This window comes from Zootoca vivipara, chromosome 1 (genome assembly GCF_965207765.1).
Source record: "Zootoca vivipara chromosome 1, rZooViv2.hap1.1, whole genome shotgun sequence".
Taxonomy (NCBI): domain Eukaryota; kingdom Metazoa; phylum Chordata; class Lepidosauria; order Squamata; family Lacertidae; genus Zootoca; species Zootoca vivipara.
The window spans coordinates 44,372,699-44,384,898 of NC_142582.1; the positions used below are offsets into that span (position 1 = coordinate 44,372,699).

The 12,200-nt window shown below is 43.2% G+C and overlaps 1 protein-coding gene across 5 annotated transcripts in view; it reads left to right on the top strand.

The window, feature by feature from the left end:
• The window catches only part of SEMA5B (semaphorin 5B), a 360,750-nt gene that overhangs the window by 336,280 nt on the left and 12,270 nt on the right, over positions 1–12,200 (top strand). For all 5 annotated transcript variants that reach the window (XM_035128943.3, XM_035128952.3, XM_088662258.1 and 2 more), the window contains 7 exons: positions 1,969–2,116; positions 2,682–2,907; positions 4,257–4,475; positions 5,910–6,080; positions 6,661–6,810; positions 7,954–7,998; positions 11,677–11,882. In XM_035128943.3, the coding sequence (XP_034984834.2) occupies positions 1,969–2,116; positions 2,682–2,907; positions 4,257–4,475; positions 5,910–6,080; positions 6,661–6,810; positions 7,954–7,998; positions 11,677–11,882 (1,165 nt within the window). The remainder of the gene's footprint in view (positions 1–1,968; positions 2,117–2,681; positions 2,908–4,256; positions 4,476–5,909; positions 6,081–6,660; positions 6,811–7,953; positions 7,999–11,676; positions 11,883–12,200) is intronic.

A 12,200-nucleotide genomic window follows, 5' to 3' on the forward strand; every position in this document is an offset into this window, starting at 1 on the left:
GATTAGATCTGTGACTACTGGAAACATAACTTCATTTTTTCCATTGAAGTAGTGATAGCAATGGTGATTCTATTATGTGATGACTGAAGTGGAGCTAGAGCTTTCTTATTTTTAAAATCGGCAAAAGTAGTTGGACAAAAATAAAATTAACTCAATGGAAGTGCTACTGAACACAGCTGGATGCCACATTTACCTGGACCAGGGTTCCTGGGGAAATGATCCAGAAAGCCTGGGGGCAGATGAATATGATCTGTTTGGCCAAACTGCTTTCTAACTGCAGAGGAGGCAGGGAGATTGTACTAAATTGTGGGTTCACACAGCTGGGAGGTAAGTCCAAATGAACAAAGTGGAACTGACATGTCTTTTGCAGTTTTTACAACCTTAAAGCACAGTTACAAATGGCAGGCATAGAATATAAATTGAACAAAACAACAAACGAAGCGAATTGTATGTCTATTTCCTATACAAAAAGGGAAAGTTTGCAAACAGAAAGGGAGATAGTTAGCTTTGCAAACTTACTAGACTTCAGTTTTTAAGACCACAAATAATTGTGTAATAAGTCTATTCAAAACAGTCTCTGAAGGATGGAGGCATATTGACAGTAGATAACATTGTGTTGCGTACACAGTGATGGTTGCCCAGTTTCCATCAAATCTATCAACTTGCTGTACTCTCACAAGGACTTGGCTACTTAAAACCAGCATAATACTTGCTTAACAATAATATAGTTCAGCCATTTATTTTAGAGTAATTGGCATCAGATTATTAGATAATTTGGGATCCTAAAGACGCCAGTTTAATTACAAGTAGCTGGATTTCTAGCCTAAATTAGTTTGCAATGCTTTAAGGCTTAAGTCTTAAGTTAATGGACAGTACTGTCAATACACACTTATAAAGATGTATCTGTTTTTAAAACATTTTTATTTTCTTCACCCAGGCAATGCCAGAAAAAAATATCGTATTATAATGGTACAATGTGAGCATTAGTAGTAGGTTATGAGCACATCTAATTTGGGTATAAACTATCTATGGGTCTTTTGCAGGATAGTTTGCTATACTTGGCAAACGTAAGTCAATTGTAGCTCCTATGATGTTGCTCTGCTGCTATGACCATCCAGTGTTTTTTTAAAAGGAAATAGTAGTATTACAGTTTTTAAACAGGATAGAAAACTTGTATGACCGTAATACCGAAACGACAAACAAAAGAGATCTCATTCATTGTTCATCTATGCCAGGAGTGGCCAACTCCCAAGAGACTGCAATCTACTCACAGACTTGAAAACGGGCAGTGATCTACCCCATTTTGGGGTTCAGGTCAAAGTTGTTGAGCTTTTTTTAGGGAGAAGGAAAGCCCTGCTTTTTTGGGATGCAGGGCGATGTTGTTGAGCCTTTTTGGGGGGAGACAAAGTTGTTGAGCTTTTTGGGGGGGAGCCAGTGATGCCACAGGCATCCAGTGATCTACCGGCAGATCACGATCTACCTGTTGGACGTGCCTGACTATGCAAACAACTTAGAAGCTGCTGCCATAGATAAAGCAGTGTAAATAATTTAAATAGTTAAGATGCAGGAATTACAAATTGGGGGAAAAACCAGCCTGCTGGAATATCCAGCCCCTCCAGAATGGACACTAAAAAGAATGGATTAGATCCAGACTAAGTAAGTAAGTAAGTAATTATGACTAAGTAAGTAATGCTATTAGTCCCACTGAAATAAATAGGACCAGTTTCTCAAAATTTATTTCCCATTGATTTCAGTAGGTCTAAAGCACAACTAACTTTCTGTCTGTCTTGCATCTTTTTACTTGTGATGCTGAAGTTGAATTTCTACTCAGCCTGATGTTAGCCTTTTTCTTCCTGGTGCGAACAGTTCCTTGCGGAGTCTTTTACAACTTTCCTTTGGGGTGCTCCAGGACACTGATTTGCATTATTGTTTCCTTATTTCCCTCCCTGGAATTTTGTTTCCATTCAGGTTCTGCAATGAGAACAGTCCATGCCCATTACCAATCTTCTGGTCTTCGTGGGGCCCTTGGAATAAATGTAGCGCAAATTGTGGTGGAGGGGTGCACTCCAGGCAGAGGTCTTGTGAAAATGGAAACTCCTGCCCAGGCTGTGCTGTGGTACGTTTTCATTCAGATAGGCTTTCGTTGCTGTTTTATTATGTTCTCTTTTCCTCAATTCTTTAGGACTTGTCCTATACACCTGTGCTTAGAGAAGAGAAGAGAGGGAGCTTACATGTAATTGACCTAGGAGCTAGGTAAGAAGGGAGCTTGCACTTGTCCACAGAAAGCTTTCCGGGTCATGTGGCCAGCATGACTAAACCGCTTCTGGCGCAACGGGACACTGTGATGGAAGCCAGAGCGCATGGAAATGCCTCCAACCGGGCCTTTGTCTATGGAATTCGTTTGCATGCATGAGTATGGGTACCGTATGTAACACATGCGTAGGCCTGTCGCCTCAGCATTGTATACTGTTAAAGAACTGGAAGCAATACCAGACCTTGATTTATATACATTCTGAGCTTTATTACTGCTTCAGTGGTTTTGTGATTTTGAGTCAAATATTCAGAGGATTATCTTATTGTTCCTTAAATGTCATTGTCCCCCAAGTGCAATGGTAAAGCTGCAAGCCCACAAGTAAATGCTAGTAATTGCGTCCTTCCCCCGTTTTCTCCTATTTCTGTAGGAGTATAAAACCTGCAGCCCAGAGGCCTGCCCAGAGGTCCGAAGAAACACACCTTGGACTCCGTGGATGCCCACCAACATCACTCAGAGTGGAGCTCGTCAAGAACAGCGTTTCCGCTACACCTGCCGCGCTCAGCTTGCTGACCCTCATGACCTCCAGTTTGGCAGGAAGAAGACGGAGAGTCGGTTCTGCCCCAATGATGGCTCAGCTGTTTGCGACACTGATTGTACGTCCTGCCAGATTGCAAGATTATAACGAGCGCCAAGCTAAGCTTTTTATTATTCATGCTGGAGGTTGTGGGCAGCTGAAGCGTAGGGTTGGATAAATGCTGATCTGTGTTGATAGCAGTAGAGCAAATCAAAGTCAGCAGATTAAGACGGTATATACTCTGTGAAGTCAGGATGGATGAGCATCAGGGAATTTGCTTGGGAGCTTTTCACACACCTGCGGACACTGTGTGTTGCTGGAGGTGCGTAATCTTAATTTCTGTGTTTATTAAGATGCCCTTCACACATCCAGCAGCATAGGGGTCACTTCAGCATGCTGTGATTGCACACTACAGGAGTGCATGATAAGACTGTGAGGTTGAGAGCCCAATTGTGGGGGTATTTCAGTAATTGGGGTGCCATGGATTGAAGCAGTCAAGTGGATATATATGGGGCAAGCAAACTGGTCCCAAGGTGTTGAAAGCTTTATATAGTAATAGTAACGCACCCAGTAACAAATTGGCAGCTCATCCCTCAGCAGAGTCTCTCTCTCCTGCCAGCAATCATCCTGCAGTAGTTGCAGTTCCTGGGCCAAACACAAGGAAACACCCACCTGCATGGGAGTAATCCAATCTGAAGTGCTTGAAGTACTGTGATCAGGCTATCCTGGTCCAGGAACCGATGTCACACTAGCTGAAGCTGATACAAAGTGCTCCTAGCCCCAAGATCCTCCAGTGAGAAGCCTGGGTCTCCCCTAGACTTCTTACTTGCTCCTTCTGAGAGAGTGCAAGCCCATCCAGGGCAGGTAATTGGCTGATTTCTTAGATACAAGAACTATTCACCCACAGGGCCTGGATCTTGCCAGGATTCAAGCTCAGTGCATTGGCCCTCATCCAGCCCACCACCACTGCATCCAGACACCATTAGCACCACTCACATGTTGGCATGAGTGGGGCTAAGCAGTTTCTTTCATTTACCGGAGTTTTTTTTCTTCACTATGTGATGAATGTAACCTATATTTGCCATGATCACCTGCAGGGAAGGGAATCTTGCCAGTGTGCCCATGTGACTGGGGTGCTCCTGAAGCCTTGGCAGTTCACCTGCCACAGAAATCTCTTACTGGAGAGAAGGAAAGCAAGAGAGAGTGCCAATGTGACCTTGTATGACCAAGATGCTCTGGGCAACACAGTAGTCAAAAGTCTTCTCTTAGCCCTGAAGCTGGGAAGGGGACAGGGTTCACCATGCAACTGTCTGAACACTCCTTGCCCACTTCTGCTGCTGCAAGGTTGGGAAGAAAGCTGGGGGTTTCCTTGTGTTTAATTCCTACATTTTTCTTTCTCTCCTCCCCCCTCTCCCCACTGCCCCCCAGCTTTAGTTGATGACCTTCTGAAAAGCGGCAAGACCTCTATTCGGATTATCAATGGTGGGTGGTCCTTTTGGGGAGGGTGGTCATCTTGCTCTCGAGATTGTGAGCTGGGCTTCAGAACCAGGAAGCGAACATGCACCAATCCAGAACCAAAAAATGGTGGCCTACCTTGCATAGGATCTGCAATGGAATATCAGGACTGCAACCCACATCCCTGTCCAGGTAAATACTGTGACCATTCCCTGCTTTTGTTCAGTGCGAGTAGCATGCTGGAGAAGTGTGCTATGAAGTTCTTCCATTACTCTTCACTGTTGGCTATATTTGCCTGTGCTGGCCCAAGACATTTTCCTGCCTGAAGCAGAGCCAATATATTTTTCCCTGCTAGGGCCAACAGTGTGGAAAATCTCGCTGCACCATTCACACACCATTTCATGCCTCATGATGCCATCTAATGCTGACCACTTCACCCTGCTGCATGGCATGATTGTTCCTGACGTTAGAGCTGGCACTTTTGCACAAGGCATGTAACATACCTAGCTGTAAGCTCAGCCCTCAAAAGGAAAAGAAAGTTTGGATTGCACGCAGAGAGGGTGCAACCAAATCTCATTGCTGCAAAAACATTAGAACTTTCTGCTCCTTTAGTAAAGCGAGGGCTGTGCAGAATCAGATGTCTTTAAGTTTAAGATTAGATCTGGTACTTTGACTTTGCTCACCATTCCATGGTCCAGATTTACTTATTTCAATATGGCTTACTCACCTCTAAGTATTTGTTACCCTTTCCTGACTGGCAATCAGGAAATATTATTTCCTTATTAACTAGTCCTTGAAGTTATGGCCCTGTTGCTTACTGGATTGGAACAGTAAAGGAGCCTTCCTTTCCCCATTCTCTTCATCCTTTCCCAACCCCAGTGGCAGAGCTTTATGCTCTGGCACTGGGGGGCGGAGAGCAGGCGGGGGCGGGGCTGGTGCGGGCCCTGGGGGCATGGCGCCCAGCCCGGGCGGCCAGCCGTGATGGCACCCCACCAGGATCACGCTGCCGGGGCGGTGCGCTCCCCCCGCACTCCTCTTCCTCCGCCAGTGCCCAACCCCCCAAACCACACCTGATGGTGTTATGTACCCTGAAGTGTTTTTCCAGGGGACTTTCACACAGGGGCTTAATATTGTAAAAGGCCATTCAGATATCACAAATATGTTGTTGGCAAAAGGTGTTTTTTTTAATGTATCAGATTTTTCTCAAGCAGGGTAAATCCAGATTAAATGTGGTGGGGATATGATCTGGCTTTTTGATGCCAATGACATTGTTTGGATGTTGCAAAAAATGTGCATGTGTGAGAATAGTCATTACTTTTGCTTTATAATAATAGCCATTCCTTCCCTCTTTTTTCAGAACTATGTGCTTGGAGGGGCCAGAAATGCAATGAACTAACTTAAATCATTTTGGCAGAGAAAGAAACCAATAGGGAATTGTGAAAAGTGAGGGAAAGTATTTGTAGGCAAATAGTTAGGATGCTGTTCCTCTAGCATGGTAGCTTCTCCATAGCTTTCTTCTCCTTGATATAATGCTTTGGGTTTGTTTTTTTAAATTGTGATGGGATTAACAGATGGGTGAAAAGTATGCCTGCATCTTTGTATTGTTTTATTTTGAATGATCCTTAGTGAAAGGTTCATGGTCCTGCTGGACTCCTTGGTCTCAGTGCTCAGCAACTTGTGGAGGAGGGCACTACCAGCGCACCCGAACCTGCACCAACCCAGCGCCCTCTAATGGGGAGGATATCTGCATTGGGCTGCACACCGAGGAAGCACTGTGCAACACGCACTTGTGTGAAGGTAGCTCTGTTGTTGTTATTCTGTATAATGCCATCAGTTTTGGACTGATGTTATTTTTAAAAATGTGTTTTCATAATGTAGTTGAGATTTCAGGACTGATGTAATTCTTCTGTTGTTCTTCAAATGTAATTTTGAAATAGATTCAATAGTGATAGATAGATAGATAGATAGATAGATAGATAGATAGATAGATAGATAGATAGATAGATAGATGATACATAGAGATAGATAGATGATAGATAGATAGATAGATAGATAGATAGATAGATAGATAGATATAGAATAGATATGTCTGTTTCCAAACAATAGCTCAGTTGAGAAGACTGTTGCAGAGCATTTTCCCAAGTTCTGAATCACAGAACTTGACAACTGGTTTTGTCATTTTCCAGTCTACTTGATGTTTCTCAAAACAGACTTCCCTTGTTCATGGGTATTTGACATTATTTGTAAATGCTCAGTGGGGTTTCCATATTCAGAAACTATGTGACCTTTTGTCCTTTGTTTATCCCTCATGTTGTTTTTTTCTTGGCTTGACATTGTGATTATCCCACATGCTTAAGTCTTATCTCTTATTCTTAAGGAGGCTGGTCCGAATGGTCTGAATGGAGCTTGTGTAACGAAGATGGGATCCAGTATCGTAGTCGTTACTGTGAAATCCACAATCCAGGATCTTCCCAATGTGCTGGGAACAGCACACAATACCAGGACTGCTTGTACAATGAGATCCCAGGTGGGTACAACTTTGCATGCTAAATGAACAAGAAAAGGGCTCGGTTTAGAGGGCGCCACTAATTGCTGAGATGGTTGGATGCCTTACTAAAAAGAACTGATTGCCACTTTTAATATTGATAGGATTGTGTTTTGTGAGGCAGTGAGTATATTGAATGCTGCCTAGTATTCCATTAGTTCAGTTATGCAAAGAGAAGGCATCCTGCAGAAGGAAAGAGATTCAGGAAGATTTTTAGGATCCCATGTGTGGAAAGAAATGACATGGCAGTAACTTTGGTGCAGTTATAGACTGTTTAGAATTATAGCTAACCTCCATCTAGGGATGGGAAGGATTCTGTGACTAATAGATCTTATGTAATCAGGGAGTTTTGTATTCTGCACCACAAACAGAAATTAAGTGCACAAGGCAAGTTGTGCTGGATTGGATAAAATTAGAACCAGCATGCTGCTTCCAGCAGAGGACAGACAGATGTTCCTAGGATGCCATGAGAAAGGAAAGAGTGTGACACATCTGCTCATTATTTGGTATCTAGAAACATATGAACAAACAGGTTCTGTTCAGTTCCTGATATACCTATAGATTTGTCTAACACTTTAAAAAGCCATCTAAACCAGTGGTCCTCACTATATCTGATGGACGTAACTCAAGGTAACATCATTTATAGAATAAGTTCTCAAAATAAACTATGCTATACAAACATCCTTAGATAGCAAGGGCGCCTGTGTCATACATTGGTCAAAATATTTTTGAATTGGATCATACAGTACAATATTCACATTTATTCAGATATTTTATGAGCACAACTTAAATGCCTCATTTGAGTCTTTTTATATCTCTATTTATATTTCTGTAATTTGCACAATTCTTGCCAGAATTAAACAGTTCTAAGGAACTTATTATGTTGTATTTGGATAGTTTGCAATCCAGACAATGTTCTCATGCAATAGAGAGTATGTCCTTTTTAAAACTTTTTTTCACTATATTACCGTACATTCTGTGTTTTTTGCCAAAGCTCTGGGAGGCCCTCCATTTGCTGCAGAGATTAACTTGCCTTGCATTGAGCAAAGGGATTTTAATTGCCTGCACAATGTCGCAGATGACAAAAATGACATTTTTCTCCCCACTGTTTTTCTCTTTGTTTAGTAATCCTGCCAGCCTCAAGCATTGATGAGAGCACGAACTGTGGAGGTAGAGTACAGCTAACTATAGATCTTATTTTTATCTTAACATGACTCCTCTTTTCTGGGAAGCATCAACCCAACCATTAATCTGTGCAGTTCACATCCCGTTGATAGCCTTAATTCCACTGGAGTCCGATTGTCTGAGGGGAGGAAGGGAGGGGAGGAAGTATCTGCGATTCAGTTTTCTGGTATAAGAATTTAATTTGGGGGAGGGAGCATCTCCGAATAATTAATTACCAGGGAGATCACAGTCCTTTCCACTGCAGCTCCTTTTTAAATGGACTGGAAAAGATGAAGAGAGATTCCTCATTTTCCTGAGTGCTTAGTTAATTGTAGAGTTGTCACTGAATTTCATTATAAGCAAAACATTTATACGGGTTCCTGTTCAGGAGAAAGTTCCAAAGCTTTTAAGGGGAAGCAAAAAAGAATTTTTATAAGACCTGGCAAAGTTTCTCAGGATGGTATAAATATTTTAACTTCTTGAGCACTTTTGAATGCAGTGTGTGCTTCTGTGTTTGTCTCTCATTTACCATGTACAAAGGTCTATGTATGGTGTTTGCCACCCCCAGGAAAACTTTAAGGTGCTACTGAAGGAATTTTTTTATTTTGCTTTGACTCAGACCAACACGGCTACCTACCTGTAACCCCCAGGAAGATGAGACTTGCACCCAACCACCTTTTGAAATGAAAAAAAAACATACCTATCTCCCTCCCTTTCTGTATAAGAGCATTCCTACATCTCACTCCCCACCTCCAGGGGTTTTTGAGGGTGGAGAGGGGGAGAAATGAGCATGGGGATTGTTGCAGTAGTTCACAATGTAATAAGCTGAGTTTGTACCAGGGTAGCTCATATAATAAGACTGTAGTGAATTCTTAAGTTGTCTCTACAAATGAACTCAATGCAAAATCGATGGCTATCTTGCCATTGGAAACAGGATTAGACAGCCAATGCAAAACCTTGATTACTGGAAAAGCAGTTGCCATGCCACTAATTTTATCTGACTTCTTTAGAGTTCAGGGAATTGCATTTTCTTTGTGCATTTCCTGCAGGTTGCTTGATAGCTAGCAGAGTCTGTTGAAGGGGCAGAAGAGAAAGCAACCTTCCTCGCTTCTCGCATTCTGCTTTTTGATACCTGCCATCTTTCTGAATAGGAGAAAAATTGCAGCTTTGCTAACACAAGGCACTTGTTCTGGTACTTTGAAAGTTCACTTGTAATAGGGAACTATGGTTAAGAGCAGAATTCTGGCTTTTTCAGCTCATTGTGCAAAGAGTTAACTGAAGCAGATGGAAACGAGTTCCCTGCACTCCTACCGCAGCTCGTTGCAGTTCTTGACTTACTAAGTCAAAAACATACTGCGCAAATCACGTCAATGGGTCATTTAAACTTTTGTTGCAGCCGTCATGAAACTGATCACCAAATTTCTAGTAGATATAATTGCCAGGAGCAGATTTTGGGTCATCCAAAAGCACCGTGGTGCTTCAGTGGTTTTGCACAACAGCCCCCACAAGTAAGCAGCTTTCCTGGTGAACCGCTTGGACAGCTCTTGGCCTGCGCTCCAGTCACTCTCTGTAGAATAAGCATTACAACAATGACAGAAAAGGTGAAACACTCCATCAGCAGACATTCCCATCAAGTGTGTGTGACTGCGGGGGAAGCAATGGAATTAGGACTCCAGTTCCATTAGCAGCAGGTTTGGCTTTCTGCGTCCCCCATTCCTCCTGCCAGGTGTGTGCCTCAGCTCAGGGTCTCCTTATTAACCTTATATTCATCATTATGCATTGGTATTGATATTTTCACTGCCCTCTTCTGCCATTGCAGTCTTATTTGTTTATATAATGCATGGGGATATTATTTATCCCTTAGCATCTCTGAATATACGGCAAATATAAAATCGTTAGAAATTCAGCCTGCTGCCCTCTCACACGTGAAACAAGGGGGAATCTGAGTGATGGACAAAACCAGAAAACCTTCACATGGAAACATCAGCCTGCAGATTCATAGAATGCCCATGTTATTCAAATATTTAGCTAGGTGCCATGGAGGCACAGCTGAAAAGCAGAGAGACCTTGTAAGGGACAGACTGAGGATGAACAGTTTTCAGTAATCAGGTGCTCCGTACCAGAGCACCAGAGAATTCTTAGCACCTCACCAACTACACCTCACCTTGGCAAAAGAGCCATGGCAGTTAAAGTGTTACAAAACCAATATACATTGATGCTGAAAGTAGGGCCTAGGAAACCTTATCCTCAAGTGATTTTTCAACTGTATGATTCTTAGAATTTGTCACTGGCATTTGTTGTTGTTTACTCTTTCACATTCCTCTTTCTCAGTAGAACATCTCCTTGGTAACCCCCTGGAATGAAAGTGTTTTGAAATCTATATGTCTACTTATTTGTGTTGGGGAATGTTTTATGCACCAGGAGCTTTCTTCTTTGAAATCTTTATGGGGTACCTGCGTCAGTGGTGTCAGCTTCCAGCTGGGGTTCTTCTTTCATTGCTCACCAAGAAACCAAGCCAGGCAATATTCAGTGTCATCCCTTGTTCTTGCCGCCTCCTGTTTTTTCTCCCAGGAGGCTCCCTTTCTGTGGCTAGTGGAGAGAGTATCAGCAAGAGCACATGCAGGCTTTCAGTAGAGACGGCAGCATGGCAATTCCTTCTCAGAGATGGCTGGAGAAGTGGAAGCTGATCAGAGACCAAAAAACCAGGCTGGGGTGGGAGGGTGGGGAACCCTGTATCCTTAGCAGCCAGCATGCATTGGAGGCAGCCAGGGGGTGGCTTGTGCAATGCCAAGCAGGTCCCCTACCTTGGCTGCCCTGAGCAGAGGTCTCATAGAAAAAGCAATGAGCTCTTCTCCTTCTCGGTGGTGGTAGCATTTTGCAGGCTTCCATCCAGTGCTAGCATGAGCGCTCAGCATCCTTGGGCTTCCAGAGTCCCAGAGCCCTGAAATGGCTACTACTGAAGCCTGTTCTAGCCCCCTTTTAAAAATACATATTTTTCATCCGAGCACTCTGAGCACCTAGCAATCATATTTGTCTCCCTGACACTCTGGGGCATTGTGGAAATTTTAATGGCAGGTACCGGTAGATGTATCTGCTCAGAATCCTGCCACTGCCCCCTGTCACCCACTGCCAGGTAAATCCCCTGACAGAGGAGGGGGCCACCCAAGGACACTTTGCCAAGGACCTCAATTAGAGAGCCAGCCTAGACCTACCACACCTTATCAGCCAGTTCCACTTATTCATTCCTAGTGCATTTTAAGTAGGTCAGAAGGCCTTTTTTTCTTCTGATTTGAGAAATTCTGAGTTTACCACCCACCTCCCAATTTCCATGACATGCACCTTCTTTGGAACCTGTTGCTGTGTATTGTTTGTATACCTCATTTCTCTGCCTGTCAGCTTAATGTTTAGTTTCAGTATCAATTGGAGGAGAAAGGAATAGCTTCAAGAAAGCAGCGTGTGGTGCCACTGAAGCAGAACTGTGATGAGCAGACTTGATAGTAAGGGAAGGAAGCGTCTTTTAGTGGGTGTTACCATGCAAGACACTGGCTTCTTTCAGAAACACATTTTCCTTATGCCTAGGAAACAGAAAATCACCCTCTTGAGCAGCTTACTGTTGTTGAAAGTGTTTTTGTTCTCGTTTATCTGTAACCACAGCATCTCTTACCACCCTTTCTTCTTCTCTAGGTTTCAGCCTCATCCACCTAATTGCCACAGGGGTCTCCTGCTTCTTTGGTTCCAGCCTCTTAACCTTTGTTATCTATGTGTACTGTCAGCGTTGCCAGAGGCAATCTCAGGAGTCAACTGTTATCCATCCCACCACTCCCAATCATCTCCATTACAAAGGCAACACAACTCCCAAGAATGAGAAATACACACCTATGGAATTCAAGGTAAGAGGCTTCATCTGCCCAAAGGTCTGTTTTTACACACTGAATTCATTTGCAGTGCATCCCAGTGGCTCATAACCTTTGTGTGGTACAGTTTGCTTCAGCAAGATTTCCCAGCACGCTTAAGAGCTGAGCTACATGGTCAGCTGAAACAGGTGGGCTAGGTAACTTTGCCATCTCTTTGACATGCAGGGAATTATGTGGAAGCACTGAAATTGTTCTGCACAGCAGGAACTTTACCACGTGGTTCTTCTGATTGTGTAGCTGGGTTCAAGCCTCAATGCAAAGAGCAGTGGTTGAAACTAAGTGATGTTTTCTTGC